Raw genomic sequence first — 23,309 nt, 5'->3', positions numbered from 1 at the left:
TCATTAAGCCAGGTGCAGATCTTAGAACATGACAAAGTGATCTCATGCTAAGTTACATGTGCAAAATAAATAATGACTATAAAACAGCATATGTTCATATGCATTAGTTACTATTAACTTGGTGTTCAGTTTGTGATTCTGATTCTGTCTATCTGGAATATACATTATTATGCAACCAATGATAATATCTGTGTGTATTTATCTATGTAACAAACTATGAAATCTCTGTCAGTGGTTCTCAATTATGTTCATTTCAGGGACCCCCAAATGAATGCTTTTGTCCGCAGACCACTATCTGAAAATATTTATGACCTCCATAAAAGATTTGTGTTGTTAAAATGTTTCAAAAACGTCAAAAGAAAAAAAAAATTTCATGCAAATCTACAAGCTCATAATGGTTGGCATTGCAACATGTGAGCTTGTGTATTTGCTATTATCAAATAGGTTTAAAGTGGTTCAACTGATCCTGACTTTATATGAAACACTTTTGCTGGTGACCCCCTGGAACCCCCCCAAGGACCCCTGGGGGACCCCAAACCCCACTTTAAGAACCACATGATCTATGTATCAAACTGTTGAATATCTAAATGTATACAGCAAGCTAAGGACTAATATTTATCTATGCAACCAACTTTGGAATAAATGCCTGTCTGTCTGTCTGTCTGTCTGTCTGTCTGTCTGTCTGTCTGTCTGTCTGTCTGTCTGTCTGTCTGTCTGTCTTTCTATATTATAAACTGCTTTTTCTTCTTTTCTTTTACTGTTTCTATTGCTATTTGAGTAGTTGTTTCTGTTGTTTGAACACCGAAGAGCCCAAAACAGATCTACTCTCTCATACTAGCTACAAATGAAATGATTTTCATTCACATGATAAATGTATAAACATGTGTATGATTCCAGAAGTCACAGAGCAGAGTCTCCAACACCCAGCTGTGTGTCTGTGAAGAGTGACATGTCTAAAGGAAATCCTCCACACTTCAGTGAACCTGGACCTCCACACACACAGTATGTCAATCCTCCTATACAATACTGTATAACCAGTGATGGGCAGTAGCGAGCTACAAGTAGCGACGCTACATAGCTTAACTACATTTCTCAGTAGCGTCACGGTAGCGCAGCTCCTTTTGAACCAAATATATTTTTTCTGTAGCGTAGCTATTTTTAGGCCCCAGTAGTGACGTAGCGTCCGACAAAAGCTACACGTTACTAATAAAGTTTTGGGCAAGAAAAAATCCCTGGAGAAAAGCCATGGAAATTAACAGAGGGAAAGTGTTTATATTGCGATGGGACATAGCCACATAGACCTATATTCTAATAAATAGTTGTTATTTAAATAACGAGAGAGAGCGAGAGAGAAAGAGAAACTCCACTCCACGTACTGTTAGGCAGTGATGGGCAAGCTACTTGGAAAATGTAGTAAGCTAAGCTACAAGCTACTCTTGATGAAATATAGCTTAAGCTACAACGAAGCTACCCACAGAAAATGTAGCAAAGCAAGCTACAAGCTACACGGCAAAAGTAGCTTACTACAACAAAGCTATTTTTTTTTTTTTTTTATCAACTGTATGATCAAATACAACTTTCCACCAAACAAATAGGCAGGCAAAAAATGATCAGTTCGATTGATTATTATAAAACTGTAAACAAGCCCTCATGTCTGGCTTTTTGTGTCATCCTTTCATTTACTTTTTAAATTAAATGTGTAGCCTACCTTTTCAGGCTGTGACCCCCCCCAAAAAATCCTATTTGAACTGGGGACCCCACCCTGACAAGCAATTGGAATTAGGAGTTGAGGCATTACATTACACAAGGCGTTTCGAGCTTGTAGATCTGCCATTTTCACAATTTGTGCCTCTTTTACTATATTGTCAATTTGGCCAACGTTTGACCAGTTTTTTAACTTTTTATGCAGTTTTGGTATTTTATTTATATTCTTTTAGGTATTAAAAATATCTAAAAGGTCCTTAAATTGCCTCTTCACTGTCATTAGTTAGCTGTGGACAAAAGAGTGCACTGACTTGGTGGACAGTAACTGAGTAAATGCAAACACAAGACATTAACTATCAGCATCCTTTATTGTAAACATTTCATCACATCTGCACTAAGCCTTTTCATACAGTACACACACTACACCAAAATGTCACCACTAAAGCAGATCTACAAGCTCACAATGGTATGCATAGCAACATGTTGTGAGCTTGTTTATCTGCGATTATCAAATAACCGATGTACTTAGGTTTAAAGTGGTTCAACTGATGTATCAAACTATAAAATAAATACATGTACAACAAGCTAAGGACCTCTTTTTATCAGTTTCTATTGCTATTTTTTGTAGTTTTTCCTGTTGTTTCAACATTGAAAAGACAAAACCTTTAAGAGAATTTTACTCTCTCATACTACTTAGGAATACAATGAGCTTTTCATTCACATGATAAATGTATAAATATTTGTATGATTCCAGAAGTCACAGAGCAGAGTCTCCAACACCCAGCTGTGTGTCTGTGAAGAGTGACATGTCTAAAGGAAATCCTACAGACTTCAGTGAACCTGGACCTCCACACACACGGTATGTCAATCCTCCTATACAATATAGAACACTAGAACATGACAAAGCTATCTCATGCTAAGTTACATCTGCAAAATAAATAATGACTATAAAACAGCATGTGTTCATATGCATTAGTTACTAGTTAGTGTTCAGTTTGTGATTCTGATTCTGTCTATCTGGAATATACATTATTATGCAACCAATGATAATATCTGTGTGTATTTATCTATGTAACAAACTATGAAATCTCTGTCAGTGGTTCTCAATTATGTTCATTTCAGGGACCCCCAAATGAATGCTTTTGTTCGCAGACCACTATCTGAAAATATTTATGACCTCCATAAAAGATTTGTGTTGTTAAAATGTTTCAAAAACGTTAAAAAAAACAATTTTTTTCAAGCAAATCTACAAGCTCATAATGGTTGGCATTGCAACATGTGAGCTTGTGTATTTGCTATTATCAAATAGGTTTAAAGTGGTTCAACTGATCCTGACTATAATATAGTCAGGATCAGTTGAAACACTTTTACCCAGGACCCCCTGGAACCCCCTCAAGGACCCCTGGGGGACCCCAAACCCCACTTTAACTCATTTTGCGCCAATCCCGAGAATACTCGTGAAAAATACTCAAGGATTACATGGTGCCATTCACGAGTATACTCGTGAAAAGTAATAGATTACTGTAACGGCGATTACAGTACCTGGTAAGATGGCGGAAGGCCCCGAGCCGAAAATCGTCGCTGATTTATCATCATCACGGCTCCACGGGCACAAAATAGTAATCCCATAACATTGAGGTGGACGGGGGATCTCATCTTTAATGTCCATTATCTCAAAACTACACTTTAGAAGCGAAGATGGAGGCAGATGCAAGTTTATATAACACATGGTGAAATGCTCCGATACGATCCACCATTACACAACGTAAACACGATCGCTTCCGGCGCAGGACGCGATGACGTCAGACCGGAAGTGTTTACGTTGTGGACTTCTGGCCTTCAAAATAAGATAACGGGAGTGAATGGGAGCCTGAAGGTGGCGCTCTGGACTTTATAATCCGTTAAAGTCAGAGGCTTTAAATGAGTTAAGAACCACATGATCTATGTATCAAACTGTTGAATATCTAAATGTATACAGCAAGCTAAGGACTAATATTTATCTATGCAACCAACTTTGGAATAAATGCCTGTCTGTCTGTCTGTCTGTCTGTCTGTCTGTCTGTCTGTCTATATTATAAACTGCTTTTTCTTCTTTTCTTTTACTGTTTCTATTGCTATTTGAGTAGTTGTTTCTGTTGTTTGAACACCGAAGAGCCCAAAACAGATCTACACTCTCATACTAGCTACAAATGAAATGATTTTCATTCACATGATAAATGTATAAACATGTGTATGATTCCAGAAGTCACAGAGCAGAGTCTCCAACACCCAGCTGTGTGTCTGTGAAGAGTGACATGTCTAAAGGACATCCTCCAGACTTCAGTGAACCTGGACCTCCACACACACAGTATGTCAATCCTCCTATACAATACTGTATAACCAGTGATGGGCAGTAGCGAGCTACAAGTAGCGACGCTACATAGCTTAACTACATTTCTCAGTAGCGTCACGGTAGCGCAGCTCCTTTTGAACCAAATATCTTTTTTCTGTAGCGTAGCTATTTTTAGGCCCCAGTAGTGACGTAGCGTCCGACAAAAGCTACACGTTACTAATAAAGTTTTGGGCAAGAAAAAATCCCTGGAGAAAAGCCATGGAGATTAACAGAGGGAAAGTGTTTATATTGCGATGGGACATAGCCACATAGACCTATATTCTAATAAATAGTTGTTATTTAAATAGTGAATGACAATGCCACCGCAACAATCTGCGCGCCGGGTAGCGTGAGAACAAACGAGAGAAAGAGAGAGAGGGAGAGAGAGAGAGAGAGAGAGAGAGAGCGAGGGGGAGAGAGAGCGAGAGAGAAAGAGAAACTCCACTCCACGTACTGTTAGGCAGTGATGGGCAAGCTACTTGGAAAATGTAGTAAGCTAAGCTACAAGCTACTCTTGATGAAATATAGCTTAAGCTACAACGAAGCTACCCACAGAAAATGTAGCAAAGCAAGCTACAAGCTACACGGCAAAAGTAGCTTACTACAACAAAGCTATTTTTTTATTTTTTTTTATCAACTGTATGATCAAATACAACTTTCCACCAAACAAATAGGCAGGCAAAAAATGATCAGTTCGATTGATTATTATAAAACTGTAAACAAGCCCTCATGTCTGGCTTTTTGTGTCATCCTTTCATTTACTTTTTAAATTAAATGTGTAGCCTACCTTTTCAGGCTGTGACCCCCCCAAAAAATCCTATTTGAACTGGAGACCCCACCCTGACAAGCAATTGGAATTAGGAGTTGAGGCATTACATTACACAAGGCGTTTCGAGCTTGTAGATCTGCCATTTTCACAATTTGTGCCTCTTTTACTATATTGTCAATTTGGCCAACGTTTGACCAGTTTTTTTACTTTTTATGCAGTTTTGGTCTTTTATTTATATTCTTTTAGGTATTAAAAATATCTAAAAGGTCCTTAAATTGCCTCTTCACTGTCATTAGTTAGCTGTGGACAAAAGAGTGCACTGGTGGACAGTAACTGAGTAAATGCAAACACAAGACATTAACTATCAGCATCCTTTATTGTAAACATTTCATCACATCTGCACTAAGCCTTTTCATACAGTACACACACTACACCAAAATGTCACCACTAAAGCAGATCTACAAGCTCACAATGGTATGCATAGCAACATGGTGTGAGCTTGTTTATCTGCGATTATCAAATAACCGATGTACTTAGGTTTAAAGTGGTTCAACTGATGTATCAAACTATAAAATAAATACATGTACAACAAGCTAAGGACCTCTTTTTATCAGTTTCTATTGCTATTTTTTGTAGTTTTTCCTGTTGTTTCAACATTGAAAAGACAAAACCTTTAAGAGAATTTTACTCTCTCATACTACTTAGGAATAAAATGAGCTTTTCATTCACATGATAAATGTATAAATATTTGTATGATTCCAGAAGTCACAGAGCAGAGTCTCCAACACCCAGCTGTGTGTCTGTGAAGAGTGACATGTCTAAAGGAAATCCTCCACACTTCAGTGAACCTGGACCTCCACACACACAGTATGTCAATCCTCCTATACAATACTGTAAACAGTGATAGTGTGGGGATTTAAGGGGAGCAAATGCTAATTTCGTGCAAATTTGTCTTAGAGCGCAACATTTTGCACAGATATAGCCCAGGGCTTGCTCTAATGATTTAGCTAGGGCGCCCGAGCCGACGACCTTCGGGGTCGCCACAGCGGCCAAATCAAGTTGGCCTCCCATTGACTTTCTATACAGAAGGAAAATACCCAGACATTCTTTTTTTCTTTCTGGGTATTTAAGTAGGATCTGAGGGGTCTAACTAGGGGTTTGTTATGATGCTGAATCCATTGCAGGCATTTGTTTTGCACAAAAAACATTCCTTTGGCTAGAAATGGCCTCAGATGATGCATTTACGGGTGAGCATTCATGTTAGTCGGAGGCCTTAGGGTTTTTTTTCTCGTGCTAATCAGTCTAAAAGTGCAAGATTTTGCACAGATGTAGCTCAGGGCATTCTCTAACGATTTAGCTAGGGCACCTGTTTTGTGGGTGTTTTCTGGAGCTGTGGCGACCCCGAAGGTCGCCGACTCGGGTGCCCTAGCTAAATCATTAGAGCAAGCCCTGGGCTACATCTGTGCAAAATTTTGCGCTTTAAGACAAATTTGCACGAAATTAGCATTTGCTCCCCTTAAATCCCCACACTATGATGGGCAGTAGCGAGCTACAAGTAGCGACGCTTCATAGCTTAACTACATTTCTCAGTAGCGTCACGGTAGCGCAGCTCCTTTTGAACCAAATATCTTTTTCTGTAGTGTAGCTTCCAACAAAAGCTACACGTTACTAATAAAGTTTTGGGCAAGAAAAGCCATGGAGATTAGTTGGTATAGAAATGTCGACTGACACTTGAGTAACTCTTTTCAGAGAGATCGTATAGATTGAGATACAGACAATGATCTGGATTAGAGATCTGCACGGGACTGATTTTTCAATCCCATTACCTCCTGCTTGATTTCTGACCACTCCCGCCTGCCGCCGCAATGATTTCATTTTTGACCGCCCGCACGGCACCGCAGACAATTCCTGTCCGCCCGCTCCCGCCCGCAACACACAAATTATGCGTGATTGCACGTCCAACAGCCTCCCTCCCAAGAAGGCACATTGAGATCCAAAACCATTACCAAACAGAATAAGTGTGCGCGATGAGAGGAGCATTTGTGAGGGGTTGCACAGTGAGAGAAAGAGACAGAGGGAAAGAGAGACCACGTACTGTAGGTGCGTGCGTTGTCCTCAAGAGGGTGAATTACGTTCTCTACATGTTTACATCTTGCTTAAGTATAGAAGGCACGTTGACGTTTAGCCTATCTTATCCATTGAGATCCAAAACCATTACCAAACAGGACTAGTGTGCGTGAGAGAGGACGAGAATAATTATGTGAGGGGTTGCTAACAGAGGGAAAGTGTTTATGCTGCGATGGGACATAGGCCTATCTATATTCTAATAAATAGTTATTTAAATAGTGAATGACAATGCCACCGCAACAATCTGCGCGCCGGGTAGCGTGAGAACAAACGAGAGAAAGCGAGAGAGGGAGAGCGAGAGAGAGAGAGAGAGGGAGGGGGGGAGAGAGAGCGAGAGAGAAATAGAAACTCCACTCCACGTACTGTTAGGTGCTTGCTGCGTGTGCGAATTGTCCTCAGGCTCAGCAGGGGAAATTACGTTCTCTACAGATTAACATCTTGCTAAAGTATAGATAATATATATAATAGCTTATTGCGGGAGAGTGCAGGATTTTGCGGGGTCCGCTGGCTTTATTGTAACCGCCTGCTCCCGCCCGCAGGGATTAAAATACCACCCGCACCGCAACATATGGCTCCCACTGCAGGTCTCTACTCTGGATACAACATATGGCTCCCACTGCAGGTCTCTACTCTGGATACAGCGTGTGCACATTCTATGAATCACAGCTCTAATAGCTTGTTTTATACTTCTATAGTACAGCGGTGTCATTTGCCAAAAAGAACAGATCTACAAGCTAACAATGTGTCACGGCTCTACGGGGCATTTGCTTGAAGATCTACGCTTGGTTCCATGGCCCCTCCCCCTGCAGTGTTATTCTCACTGCACTCAGAGACAGACAGACACACGGACTGACGGAGGGGATATGGAACTAAACCCACACAGTGAAACTATTTGCAGTGTTTGCAATGTTAAAAACGTCACTCGATATAACTTTAATCAAATGCGGGTGAAACAGAGAAGGGGACATCGTGACCGCACAGCATAATAGACCTCCATACAAGATTTGTGTCGTTAAAATGTTTAAAAAAAAAAAATCACATTTTTCAAACTGTTGAATATCTAAATGTATACAGAAAGATAAGGACTAATATCTATCTATTAAGGGTGGGGGAAAAAATCGATATGAATCGATTATCGGTTTCAACACTAGCGATACGGCCGCATCGATGCGCGTTTACCCGGATCGGTCCAAATCGCGGCCGTATCGGTCGATGTATCGGTCCTAAAGTTATTAATCGGATTAATCGGATTTTAGCATTAAATAATTAACCTGCTGTGAAATTCTGAACTTACTTACTCATCGTTTACTGTTACAAATCATTACTTCAAAAGTGAGCGCTGCTAGCAGTCAGTGCTGCAGTGCAATGGAAAGAAAAAAAAGAAAAAGCTGCCTGCTGCTCTGTCCTCCGCTAGAGCTGGGTTTCCGCGTACTGCAGTCACTGTCCTGCGGGAAGCCGCAGATCTACAAGCCCACAGGGTGTTGTATGTGGATGGGTTGTAAACTTATAGATCTGCTACTTCCGACATAGCACACTGGTGCGTGTATGACGCTCGCATGTGCGACACACAGCGACTTGTAAACAAACCAACAACGTGGTAGACTAGTTCCATCACTATTCACTATGGGTTATTCCAGTGGAGAAACGCAAGTTTGGATTTTATAAGAATGCGACAGTAATGGATTGGATAACACTTTTCCCAGTAGAACCATCAGAAGTCCCCGCGCTTGTCGACAGCAAAGGTAATAATCACAGCATCAGCTTTTTAATACAGTATCTGGCTTAAAGTCCTGTTCGCAATTTGGTGTTAGGGGAGTTTCTCACCTGAACTGAGTCAGTGGGTCCCTAGACATGAAAAATCACAGAGGTGCTCGTCCGCCATAGTGCCAGGAATGGCGCAAATGGCCAAATCAAATATGGCTGCCATCGGCTATGATGAAAATCCAACTTTTCTGTTTCTGGGTGTATATGCACATGTAATACCTCTATTTGGACTAATTGTGGTGTGGGGAATTCATTTCTGATATTGTTTTGACCATTTTGGGTGATTTGGACCTCAAAAAGTCATGGTCAAGGTCATTTTGCTATTCTGAAGACCGTGGGCCATAACTTGGCCATTGTTAGGAGTAAAAACAGGTGCAGTAGGTCTAAATCAACTAATGCTGACATGTATAATTCATTTCTGACATTGTTTTGACCATTAAGGATAATCTTGTCTTTGAAATATCAATGTCAATGCCATTTTTCAAAAACGATTTTGTTCATTACTTGCACTTTTATAGTATTTTGTGTAAGTTTGTTACTATTTTATAGTAAGTTTGTTTTGTTTATAACAAAAGACATACTAGTGAGAAATACAACAAGTAAGCATCCACATTTAACTTTAAATTGGGGTTTAAAATGGGTGTTTAAATGAGCAAATAAAACTATTTACGAATAAAAGTGACAAATAAAATTACACAACAAAATCACACACAAAATTAAATAACAATTTCCCTCAAAGTGCACCATATTGGGATTGTGTGCATGCAAGTTAGTATGAGGTGTTTTTACAGGATGGATTTGGCATTGTTCCATGGCAAAATATGATGCACAGAACTCCATCAGTGTCGAGTGTCTTGCTTCAGACATGGCAGGAGTGTACTAAAGTCAAAGTGCTCCTTCCATCCATCAGAGCTTGACATTGACTTTTTGAGGCAGTTGTCCTTTGGACAAGTATATTTCCCATTCACTTGTCCGGAGACAAAAGTCACTTGTCCGGATAAAAATTTCATACATTTAAATAATAACAAAAGGACGGCTAATGACCCCCCTTGCTCCCTCCACTCCATATTATGGGCCCTTGTCCCGGACAACAGGACAAGCCTTTATGTCATGCCCTGTTCCATGTTCCATTGGTTCTAGTCTTTCCTCAGGTTCCTTGGCTGTTCAAGCAGGTGGCAAGAAATGCGCTAGAAAGGTGCCTTGTTGGTCTCAGCAGTTGTACTTCTCTGCTACCAATACTGTGTCTTGTTCTGTCAAGGTCTTTGCCTCTCCAAAGTTTGTTAGATATTGTACTCGGTCAGAAGCCATAACTACATGTTTAATCCTCACCTGGCCCATGCAGTCATCTCCTGTCTCCAAGGCATATGTGCCTTGATCACTGTCTTGGCTAGTGGTGCTCCAAGATGAGACTGCTTGATGCAGTGAAAGTGAGTCTCACCAGTGCCATACTGCTGCCAGGTCTCCTTCATCCCCAGTGCTTGGAAATATGGGGTGTAGTATAGCAGTAATGTGAAAGAGACAACAACTCTCTGGGGTCCGCTCATAGTTCCGACATCCCATTATTCTGACCATTAGGTTATTGAAGGTTAGGGATAGGCTTAGTTATAATGGAGGCTGTACATGCACCAGGTGTCAGCCTCCTCAATCCTATTCAAGATGTCTGGGATCTCTTCTCCACTAGCGACATCATCAACAGAGACAACAGAGCTGATAATGGTAAATGGACTGCATTTACAGTATATAGCGCTCTTCTCCAAAGCGCTGTACAATGTATTTCACATTCACCCATTAACACACACATTCACACATACATTCACACCAAGAAACCATGCAAGGTGCTCATCGGGAGCAGTTAGGGGTTCAGTGTCTTGCTTAAGGACACTTTGACAAATAAGCAGGAGGAGAAATAAATCGACCCTGGAACCTTCAGATTCCAAGGCAGCCGTTCTACCTACATCGCCACAAGCTTGAATGGACACCATATTCCGAACACACAGCTGGAGAGCTCTGTCAGTCTACTGTCCTATCGAATAAAGGCATAAAAAGCCCAAAAACAAATCTTTAAAAAAAAACACAGCTGGAGAGCTGTTTGTTCTCCTCAGACACCCAGAATTTGTAAAGTTGATGAGGGATGGGTGCGTCTATCGACTCTGTTATCTCTGATGATGATGAGTGGCTCCCTGCAAAAGGGGCTGGAGGTGAAGAGATCCCAAAGATTGAACTAGATTGAGGAGGCTGTCACCAAGCTGCTGGTACATGGGGAGTCAACTGGCCCTATTATAACTAAACCTACCCATAACCCTAACCTAATGGAGGGAATAATGGGTCGCCAGGATTATGAGTGGACCCCAGAGAGTTGTCGTAGTGATACTTCCAAGCACTGGGGATTAAGTAGATCTGGTAGCAGTATGGCACTAGGTGTGCAGCGGCACATGCTTCTACAGCATCAAGCAGTCTCTCATCTTGGAGCACCACTAGCCAAGACAGTGATCAGGGGACATATGCCTTGGAAACTGGAGGTGGGGACTAAGCATGCAGCTATGGCTTCTGACCGAATACAATATCTAACAAACTTTGGAGAGGCAAAGACCTTGACAGAACAAGACAGCATTGGTAGCAGAGAAGTACAACTGCTGCCTGAGACCAACAAGGCACCTTTCTAGTGCATGTCTTGCCACCTGCTTGCAACAGCCAAGGAACCTGAGGAAAGACTAGAACCAATGGAACATGGACGGATGCAAGGAACACTTCGACTTCGGATATGGCTGCCTTGCTGAATACATCCTGTAAAAACACATCATACTAACTTGGATGCACACAATCCCAATATGGTGCACTTTGAGGGAAATTGTTATTTAATTTTGTGTGTGCTTTTGTTGTGTGATTTTATTTGTCACCTTTATTCGTAAATAGTCTTATTTGCTCATTTAAACACCCATTTAAAACCCCCCTTTAAAGTTAAATGTGGATGTTTACTTGTTGTATTTCCCACTAGTATGTCTTTTGTTATAAACAAAACAAACTTACTATAAAATAGTAACAAACTTACAAAAAATACTATAAAAGTGCAAGTAATGAACAAAATCGTTTTTAGCAAATGGCATTGACATTGATATTTCAAAGACAAGATTATCCTTAATGGTCAAAACAATGTCAGAAATGAATTATACATGTCAGCATTAGTTGATTTAGACCTACTGCACCTGTTTTTACTCCTAACAATGGCCAAGTTATGGCCCGCGGTCTTCTGAATAACAAAATTACCTTGACCATGACCTTTTGAGGTCCAAATCGCCCAAAATGGTCAAAACAATATCAGAAATGAATTCCCCACACCACAATTAGTCCAAATAGAGGTATTACATGTGCATATACACCCAGAAACAGAAAAGTTGGATTTTCATCATAGCCGATGGCAGCCATATTTGATTTGGCCATTGCGCCATTCCTGGCACTATGGCGGACGAGCACCTCGGTGATTTTTCATGTCTAGGGACCCACTGACTCAGTTCAGGTGAGAAACTCCCCTAACACCAAATTGCGAACAGGACTTTAAGCCAGATACTGTATTATTTATTGCAAAGGGCGACTATAGAGTATTGGTTTTCAAAGTGGGGTCCGGGGACCCCCAAGGGTCCTTGAGGGAGTTCTAGGGGGTCCTCGGCAAAATGATAGGAACCAAATGGACCCTTGGGTATGTGTAACTCAGCAGGGGAGTGTACAAATGGAACCAAATGGACCCTAATGAACCCTTGGGTATGTGTAACTCAATGGAGTGTACAAATGGAACCAAATGGACCCTAATGGGTCCATTTGGTTCCATTTAAACTTAAGACAAGAGCCTGATCCATATGTCAAACTGGGGGTCCTTGACATTGATTTTTGATTTTTTTTAGAACTACTGCAGTAGAGCCATACGATAACAAGTAGACATGATGTGTGCCAGACTTCAAATGTTGCACTTACTTTATACTGCTGTTGTTACTGTTGTAAAGTGGATCTCTTCGAAATGATCTTATTGACTGAATAACAGCAGGCTCTTTTACTAGTTTTATTTGGTGATCTGATCTGTGGCATTGCTGAGGATTGATCTGATCTGTGGCATTGGTGAGGATGTATTTTAGTTTTTCAGTGTTATTATAGCAGCTTTGCAAAGTACAATTATTGCACTGTACTGAAGCCTGAAGGGCCAGGCCTTTTGTGTTTGTTTTATATTTCTCCACCTGACCAACTGTAACTGCTAAAGTGAAGCTCTTAGAAATGGGTGTGTGAGACAGATTTTCAAACCATGTCAGTAGGCTTTGTAGTTTACATTAATTATTTTTTGTATCTACATGTCTGTGTCTATTTAGAATGAACACAACAATGACATGATACTAAAATGATTTGTCATCCATCTTTCTTTACAATTTTCTGTTATTCCTTGGTCTTTTATGAGATATCCATTATTTGAAGGTCAGCCATGCTACTTTATAGATCAAGTTTCTTAATTAAAAATGGAAAATGTATGTTTCATTAAACGTAAGTAAGTATCAGATCACACCGTATCGCATCGAATCGAATCGAATCGGATCGAATCGAATCAAATTCCACAAAATCGAAATCGTATCGAAATTGCACCAAATCGAATCGTATCGAATCGTTCTGTATGTAAGCCGTATCGTTTCCGAATCGAATCGTTAGCCCATGTATCGGATACGTATCGAATCGCCTTGTAGGGGATGGATACACACCCCTACTATCTATGCAACCAACTTTGGAATATCTGTCTGTCTGTCTGTCTGTCTGTCTGTCTGTCTGTCTGTCTTTCTATATTACAAACTGCTTTTTCTTCTATTCTTTCTTTTACTGTTTCTATTGCTATTTTTGAATTTTATTTTTTCTGTTGTTTGAACACTGAAGAGCCCAAAACAGATCTACTCTCTCATACTAGCTACAAATGAAATGATTGTCATCCACATGATAAATGTATAAACATGTGTATGATTCCAGAAGTCACAGAGCAGAGTCTCCAACACCCAGCTGTGTGTCTGTGAAGAGTGACATGTCTAAAGGAAATCCTCCAGACTTCAGTGAACCTGGACCTCCACACACACAGTATGTCAATCCTCCTATACAATATAGAACACTAGAACATGACAAAGCTATCTCATGCTAAGTTACATGTGCAAAATAAATAATGACTATAAAACAGCATTATGTTCATATGCATTAGTTACTATTAACTTGGTGTTCAGTTTGTGATTCTGATTCTGTCTATCTGGAATATACATTATTATGCAACCAATGATAATATCTGTGTGTATTTATCTATGTAACAAACTATGAAATCTCTGTCAGTGGTTCTCAATTATGTTCATTTCAGGGACCCCCAAATGAATGCTTTTGTCCGCAGACCACTATCTGAAAATATTTATGACCTCCATAAAAGATTTGTGTTGTTAAAATGTTTCAAAAACGTCAAAAGAAAAAAAAAATTTCAAGCAAATCTACAAGCTCATAATGGTTGGCATTGCAACATGTGAGCTTGTGTATTTGCTATTATCAAATAGGTTTAAAGTGGTTCAACTGATCCTGACTTTATATGAAACACTTTTGCTGGTGACCCCCTGGAACCCCCCCAAGGACCCCTGGGGGACCCCAAACCCCACTTTAAGAACCACATGATCTATGTATCAAACTACTGAATATCTAAATGTATACAGCAAGATAAGGACTAATATTTATCTATGCAACCAACTTTGGAATAAATGTCTGTCTGTCTGTCTGTCTGTCTGTCTGTCTGTCTGTCTGTCTGTCTGTCTGTCTGTCTGTCTGTCCGTCCGTCCGTCCGTCCGTCCGTCCGTCCGTCCGTCCGTCCGTCCGTCCGTCCGTCCGTCCGTCCGTCCGTCCGTCCGTCCGTCCGTATTACAAACTGCTTTTTCTTCTTTTCTTTCACTGTTTCTATTGCTATTTGTGTAGTTTTTTCTGTTGTTTGAACATTTAAGAGCCCAAAACAGATCTACTCTCTCATACTAGCTACAAATGAAATGAATTTTATTCACATGATAAATGTATAAACATTTGTATGATTCCAGAAGTCACAGAGCAGAGTCTCCAACACCCAGCTGTGTGTCTGTGAAGAGTGACTGGTCTAAAGTGCTGTCATTTCTGTGTGCATACTTCTATTACCGTATGTTGTTCCAGGCCTTGGCTTGGAGTGATATTGATACATAATTGATATTATTTAAGTCATTTTACTTATTCATAATCAGTTGTCTTCTCCACAGAGAGAGGAAGAGGAGGGGTCGTGTTGTGACAGAGCAGAGATCCAGAACCACACCTGGACTGAAGACACCCAGTCACACCAGCAGTGGACAAAGTACGACCAGACACAATGTACAATAACTCTTTCAAAGCCACAGAGGTATATCGACGAGAATTATTAATTAGGCAACCAACCCACAGACGAAGGTTGACGAGAATAGGCTATTTTTGTTATAAAACAACTCAAAATACATTATTTTGTTAGCATGGTTGTATGAGTGTATCTATGGTGGAATTTAGCGTCACCCAGGGTACTGAAAAGAATGGACAGAACGGATAGATGTGTAAACAGCGTTTTCTTGTGGTCGTAAAAAAACACTGAAATGGGCTGGCAGTAAAACTGTTAATTAACACAGTTAATAACTGAAATGTTTGAAATGACAGAAGACATTGTCAGACTAAATGTCCACAATGTGTCATCAGTATCCATGTTTAAATAATGATGCTAAACATGTATCAACCAGTGATCCAACGTTGTTTCTTTTGCCTGTTTTTCTTAGTTTTATTAACCTCTTACAGTGATGTCATTACGTGCGCATCCCGTATCAAAAACTCATTCAAGTCACCCAGGGACTCATTCATGTCATGGTCCTGGGGTCCCGGGGATGCGCCTCCATTGGAGTCCATGTTAAAATAATTTACCGGGTCGCGGTAAAAGAAAAACATTTTAAAATTCCACAGACACCACCATTGTTCATGGGTGAAAGCATACTACTTTACCCTACGTTAACACAAATAAAATCCACGTAGAAAGTCTTAAACAGGCGATAGAAACGTCAATGTTTTGATTCCACCGATGTCCGACGCCATTTTGCGCGCCCGAATTCATTAGGGGCACATGTTTTAGTAGTTTTAGTAGTTCTAAGTTCAAACATTAGCCAAATTGTAAAATAAATATAAGAAATAGGCAAACATTTTGAAAATAGCCGATCTACAAGCTCACAGCGCTCGAAAACATTGTATTGAGGACTCATAAAACTTTTCTGGGACCCATTTGAATGACCACCTGTGGGTCCCGGGACCCATTACATTGAAAACCTAGTAACATCACTGCTCTTAAACCCCTTGTATTGTTTAGTGGAGACCCTCAGGGCTCTATACTAGTGGATTTTCTGTTTTCACTCAACATGAAATACCTTCGTTGAAAATACCAGATCTACAAGCTTACAGATCAGTTGTAAGCTTGTAGATTTGTTATTTTTTGTCAAGGTTTTCCCCAGAATACGGAAGCTGGGGTGTAAGTGGTTAAATTATTACTTTGCATACACTGCTGTGCAGATGTAAAGTTATAAATTCAACTGAATGTTTAAAATGTCTTCATTGTCTTCTCATAGCAGGTGTCAGTCCACAGGAGGTTCTAAAGGTTTATAAGGTCGGTTTGAACCGTCTTGATCGTGTGACATACGTCACTGAAGTGCCCTCCCTCAGCAGCATCTACACAGAGCTCTACATCTCAGCGGGAGAGAGTGAAGGGGTTAATACCCAACATGAGGTCTGGCAGCTTGAGAAAACCTCCAAGAAGAAGACCCTCCATGACCAACTAATCAAATGCTGTGACATCTTTAAGCCCCTCCTCCTTGGCAGAGACAAACCCATCAGAAGAGTTCTGACCAAGGGCATCGCTGGCATTGGAAAAACCTTCTCTGTGCGTAAGTTCACTCTGGACTGGGCAAGGGGTTTGGAAAATCAAGATGTCATTCTCCTGGTTCCCTTCTCATTCCGGGAGCTGAACCTGGTCAGAGATGAGCAGCACAGTCTTCTCTCACTGATCCATCGTTTCCACCCAGAATTAAAGAAGGTCACAGCAGAGCAGCTCGCTGTCTGGAAGGTTGGCTTCATCTTTGATGGTCTGGATGAAAGCAGGTTTCCGCTGAAATTCGAGAACATTCGCATTGGTTCTCATGTCTTCCAAGAGAATGACATTGTTTCTGATGTCACAGTGACATCATCAGTGGACTTGCTGTTGACAAACCTCATCGAGGGGAATCTGCTCCCCTCAGCCCTCCTCTGGATAACCACCAGACCTGCAGCAGCCAATCAGATTCCTCCTGATTGTGTTGACATGGAGACAGAAGTACGAGGGTTCACAGACCCCCAGAAGGAGGAGTTCTTCAGGAAGAGATTCAGTGATGATGAGAAGCTGGCCAGCAAAATCATCTCACACATGAAGACATCAAGGAGCCTCCACATCATGTGTCACATCCCAGTCTTCTGTTCCATCACCGCTACCGTTCTGGAGGACATGTTGAAGACAGACGAGACAGAACAGCTGCCCACGACCCAGACTCAGATGTACAGCCACTTCCTGTCGGTCCAGACAAAGAGGAAGTGGAAGAAGTATGATGACCGTCATGATGTGAATCAACAGCAGCTCATGGAGAAGGACAGGGAGGTTCTTCTGAAGCTGGGCAGGCTGGCATTTGAACATCTGGAGAAAGGCAGTGTCATGTTCTACCAAGAAGACCTGGAAGAGTGTGGCCTTGATGTGAAAGAAGCCTCGCTGTACTCAGGAGTGTGCACAGAGATCTTCAAAGAAGAGACTGTTCATTCTGAGAGAAAGGTCTACAGCTTTGTTCATCTGAGCATCCAGGAGTTTATGGCTGCAGTCTACCTGTTCCACTGTTTCACACAGAAGAACATGAAGGTACTGGAGACATTCCTGGGAGAAGAAGACAAAGGTGAGAAGATGCTACGGAGGAGGAGGATGGGAGGAGGAGAAGAAAACGAAAAAGAAGAGGAAATGACTCTGGAAATCTTCCTGTACAGAGTCATGGTAAAATCCGAGGAGAGTCAAAATGGCCACCTGGACCTCTTTGTCCGCTTCCTTCATGGCCTCTTACTGGAGTCCAACCAGAGTCTGTTAGGAGGTCTACTGAGTCAGACAGCGCTCAGTCCAGAGACCATCCAGAGAGTCATCAACAACCTGAAGAAGATGACCACTCAATATCTCATCTCTCCTGAGAGAATGATCAACATCTTCCACTGTTTGATGGAGATGAACGACCACTCAGTACTTCAGGAGATCCAACAGTACCTGGAGTCAGGGGACAGATCACAGACAGAACTGTCTCCATCCCAGTGTTCAGCTCTGGCCGCCATGCTGCTGATGTCAGAGGATGTTCTGGATGAGTTGGACCTGAACAAATACAACACAGACTTGGAGGGGCGACGGAGACTGGTCCCAGCTGTGAGGAACTGCAGAAAGGCTCGGTTAGTATTCATGTGAATAGAAACATCCTAAAGTCAATCTGCCATTACAGTTATAATAATAACACTATAATTAGAAACTAACATGGACACGAAAGTTCCAATAATACTGTCTTTGTAATAGTGACTGGGAGTATTATGTGTACGTGCAAAGTCCACAATAAAGCAGGGTAAAACTAGAGAGATGAAATTGAAGGAAATTACAAGTGTGGTTGTCGTGACGTGAGTCACGAGGAACCCGCTGGGGAAATGAATTCTGTCTTATCATTTATATTAGATACTGTGATGTCATTTATATATCCCTGCTGGTTGAACCCACCAGACCAGTGGTTTGAACCCAATGACATTCAGTAGTGGAACTGAAAATAAAAATCACACCCAGTGTGAAGTGAGCAGTGCCTTTTATGAGTTAATTACAACGTCCGTCTGGACGGACATACACACAAAGCCAAATGTAGGAGTGATTAGCACCGCTCATAAAGGACCAGATCATTATTATTTTCAATGAGTCTCTTTCACTCAGCTCTTTACATTTCTGCTATATTCTTTACTATAGGTTAGTGGGTCTCTTTCACTCAGCTCTTTACATTTCTGCTATATTCTTTACTATAGGTTTGCTTCTAAATAAAGAGCCACGTCTGATTCATGACAGGCTGTGTAAAGCCTTGATTTGTGCATCTCAGCTTCATCAGATGATGAATTCCACCAAATCAATGTGCCTTCATGTGTTCATCATTTACATTGTTCCCTGTTTAACGCCATAAAAGACAACCGGAATATCCAACGTTAAACCAGCTTCACTGTGGTGAAAGCACTCTGTAGTACAAGTTCAAAGCCATCAGATCTATAAGCTTACAATGCTTTGCATCGCAACACCTTGGCAGCTTGTAGATCTGCTTTATTTGGAAAACACATGTATAATGTGTTTTGATAATCTCTTATTTAATCTGCATTTACAGACTTGTTGACTGTAGGCTCAGACAGACAGAGGTTGAAGTTGTGGTTTCAGCTCTCAGCTCTAATCCTTCCCATTTGAGAGAATTGGACCTCAGTAAAAACAACGTGCAGTTGGAACCAGGACTAGTGGAGCTGCTCTGTGAAGGACTGAAGAGTCTGCACTGTAGGCTGGAGATTCTACGGTAAGATACATTTACCTGATTTATTTTGATAATTTCAGTTTTATTTTGTACTGTATTATGTGAATATAATATGAATGCTGTGGTGAGAATGTATTAATAAGCTTGATATCATATACCCAAGCCAAGAGTAGACGTGTAATATCCTTTTGAATGTATAGGCTACTTCGTCATACAATTGGATTGCACAACGAAAATAGCTAATCTACAAGCTCACAGCGCGTAGAGGACGCAGCGTTTGTAAGCTTGTAGATCGTTTATTTTCAACGTGTGACCCCAAGGTGGTCCCCAAATTATTGTGGGGGGTCCTGAGGTGATTAGTTTAACACAGTCTCTGCCATAAATCAAATCATTACGACTTATAAAGTTGACTGACAGGCGTTGTTTACCTTAATGTGGGCTTGATCGTGTCCATCGTGCACAGACCATGTATCACGCGTGTAACGACCCACAATAGTCGGTCTAGGGACCAGGTCAATACATATTATTCACACGGCAACCAAGTTGCAAAAATACAAAGATTTATTACAATATATAGTTTAAATGTGGTACAAAAATACTCTTCTCTTTATATAATATCAAAAATACTCTAGTAGCAAATATATATACACATATAGTTGGCATTATCACTTGTATCTAGAATCAGAATATCGATATATATTACTACGAGACTTCAATAATATGAGTAGAAGAGGAGGATGCTGTCAATAGTAATAAGCTCAAACGGTGAGCGGCCGACGGCGTCGCCGTGACACAACAATACTCCAAACAATTGGCTCAAACAAACACCAGTTAACCCAAACAAAGCAAAGTAAACAAAATAATAACAAGCTACAGAAAAGGAAATGAAAAGTACACAACTTAAAGGGGAAGACCACCCATTTTCAATTTTGAAATATGTCATTGATATACCTTAAAGAAGTTGTGTGGAAATAGAAAAAAAGTTCCCCCTCTTCTGTGTTGCCTACAACTGGAGGATTGATTTTGGGGTTTGCATTGTAAAGTCCAGAATGATGACATCACACTCTGGACTTTACAATACAAACCCCAAAATCAATCTTCCAGTTCTAGGCAACACAGAAGGGGGGGAACTTTTTTTCTATTTCCACACAACTCCTCTAAGGTATATTAATGACATATTTCAATATTGAAAATGGGTGGTCTTCCCCTTTAACCAAATCACCTTCCCGAAGGGTGTTAACCAAACAATAACTCCAGAACACAAAACAAAAGGCAACGTGGACAGCAGCAGCGGGGAGGCTACGCTAGCAGCAGGCACTCGATGCGGTGACGTGTAGGACGCGCTTTTATGGCGACACCGCGGGGCGGGGACGTCTCTCCGCTCCACCGTCATCACGTCACCGTCATCATCATCTCCCCGTTCTCTCCGTCTGCTGTGGCGGCCGGGATCGGCGGGCCCCTAAACCCTCCCTCGCCGCCCACCCGCAACGTTAGGGACATCACAGGTGGTTGGCAGCCAGCAGTCTTCAATAACTCGTTATTAATCAATAATCAGAATACCCATAATAATAATAATACAGGCCTTAGGGCCTGACTATGCGTGTGCTCACAGCTTCCAAATGAAAAATCTGCTTGCAAAACAGACACTCTGTTCTCTAGTTAGCACTGCTTTGTTTACACATTACACAGTGTTTGTTTACACTTTACACAGTGAGAAAACTGTCTCATTTGAGTGAGGTTTCCGGTCTCTGGTTGCCATGGTAATATGGTCTGTCATTCATACCGGTCACACTGTCTCTGGAGTACATAGAGCGACCGATTGGCCATCAGATTTCTTATTGTTTTATATCAATTAAAACATATTACATTCTCGGGTTCCTCGGGCCTGAAGGACCAACGGCGTTTTCACAGGATTCTCGGGTTGTGGCAGAAAATGTGTTTAATGTGCAACATACCATATAAGGGTATACAGGTTATCTGAACATTTATTAAGGTACAATTTAATGACTTAAGACATTTTTACGCAAACAAATTGGCCAAATTGACAAATATTACCAAAGGAAGAGGCAAACATTGTGAAAATAGCCGATCTACAAGCTCACTGTGAGGCATTGTTCCAAGTGCTTGTCAGGGTGGGGGTCCCCAGTTCAAATATGATTATCAATCAATCAATCTGGTGTTTCATTCTTCATTCAGACTGGCTCACTGCTACTTGTCAGAGAGAAGCTGTGAACTTCTGGTCTCAGCTGTAAGCTCTCATCCCTCCCTAAGAGAGCTGGACCTGAGCTCCAACATGATGGTGAATGTTCCAGTCCTGGAGAACTGCAAGTGAGTAGACTTGAGCTGTGTCCATGTTAGTGCACTGAATGTGCAGTGTTTCCCTCATGTGTCTCTGAACAGAGTATTCACTCTGACACAAAGTCACACATAGATGTGTACATATTAATGTATTTAGTAGGGCTGTCAAAGTTAACGTGATAATAACCAGTTAACGCCTTTTAGCGGCAAAATGTTTTTTTGTCAGCGATTTCCACTCCAAGCGCTGAGGTAAACATGTTGTAGGTTTGATTAAATTTGCCACAGAAAAAAGGTTCATAGCTTATAAACACTGTGTTCCCCACCTAATGTCCCTTACAGTAAATGTTTATTTAGCTTATTAATTAATTGATTAAACATAACATGCCACAGAAAAAAGCTCATATAGCTTATTATATCCCAAATAAAGCCTGACTTAGACTTGGTCTACGTGTTGCATACCAAAAATAGTTGAGAAACACTGTAGTGTCAGCTAGATAATGATAGGAGAAACACTGTAGTGTCAGCTAGTGGAGACGTTGTGTTAGACAATGAGACATTGATGCATTGTTGTTCTACTTCCTACAGAGTGAAACATGGAGGAGAAGATTGGCTTAATCCTCAACTCATTACCAGATGTGAGTATCTGTGTGTCTGTGTCAATATCACACATTAACATTTTATACACTGTTGTATGCTTGGTTGGCTCCTCCCCAGATGCTGTTCTGAAAACTCTTCAGGAGAGCTTCCAGGGAATTCAGGTTTCTTTGCTCTTGGCCTCGTTCTTAACACTCATTTAACGCTGATCCCGAGTATACTCGTGAAAAATACTCGAGTATTTAAAGTGCCGATCCCGAGTATACTTGCGTAAAATACTCTATATAGAGTAACGCTGGCACCCTTACCATGTGTGTGTGTGTGTGTGTGTGTGTGTGTGTGTGTGTGTGTGTGTGTGTGTGTGTGTGTGTGTGTGTGTGTGTGTGTGTGTGTGTGTGTGTGTGAGTTGTGTGTCAGTCAGTGAATGATGTATTTAATGTTTACTGTGTTGTTTTCTCATCAGATTTCCAGCGTCTCACTCTGGACACAAACACAGCACACAGAGAACTCTCTCTGTCTGAGAACAACAGGAAGGTGACAAGGAGGAGGGGTCAGGATCAATCATATCCTGAACACCCTGAAAGGTTTGATGTAGATCCTCAAGTTCTGTGTACAGAGGGTCTGACTGGACGCTGTTACTGGGAGGTAGAGTACAGTGGAGAGGTTCAGATAGCAGTGACTTATAGAGGAATCAGCAGGAAAGGAGGTGGTGATGACTGTGGGCTTGGACACAATAACATGTCCTGGAGCCTGGACTGTAATGATTTTATTGGTAACAGTTACAGAGTCAGTCACAATACAGAGCAGACTGTACTCCCTGTCAGTCCCTCTAGGGGGGGCTCCAACAGAGTAGCAGTGTTTGTGGACTGTCCTACTGGGACTCTGTCCTTCTACACAGTGTCCTCTGACTCACTGACACGCCTGTACACCTTCCACAACACATTCACTGAACCTCTTTATGCTGGGTTCTTGTTCTACTCCTACTGCTCCCCCTCCTCAGTGTGTCTGTGTGAGCAGAGATAGAGTCTCTATGTGAGGGTGACATCAGGTCGCCACAAAATCCATGGTTTAA

The 23,309-nt window shown here is 41.3% G+C and overlaps 1 protein-coding gene across 1 annotated transcript in view; it reads left to right on the top strand.

The window, feature by feature from the left end:
• The window catches only part of LOC308286311 (protein NLRC3-like), a gene marked incomplete at its 5' end in the record, with an annotated part of 25,400 nt that extends 2,091 nt beyond the window's left edge, over positions 1 to 23,309 (top strand). Inside the window, 4 exons of the mRNA XM_080727311.1 lie at positions 16,470 to 18,251; positions 19,208 to 19,387; positions 21,542 to 21,653; positions 22,718 to 23,309. Coding sequence (XP_080583437.1) covers positions 16,470 to 18,251; positions 19,208 to 19,387; positions 21,542 to 21,653; positions 22,718 to 23,260 — 2,617 coding nt within the window. The 3' untranslated portion in view covers positions 23,261 to 23,309. The remainder of the gene's footprint in view (positions 1 to 16,469; positions 18,252 to 19,207; positions 19,388 to 21,541; positions 21,654 to 22,717) is intronic.

This window comes from Nannobrachium achirus (genome assembly GCF_963921795.1).
Source record: "Nannobrachium achirus genome assembly, chromosome: 6".
In the NCBI taxonomy this organism is placed as follows: domain Eukaryota; kingdom Metazoa; phylum Chordata; class Actinopteri; order Myctophiformes; family Myctophidae; genus Nannobrachium; species Nannobrachium achirus.
The sequence above is the reverse complement of the archived record's forward strand: the minus strand, read 5'-3'. Positions and strand labels throughout refer to the sequence as shown.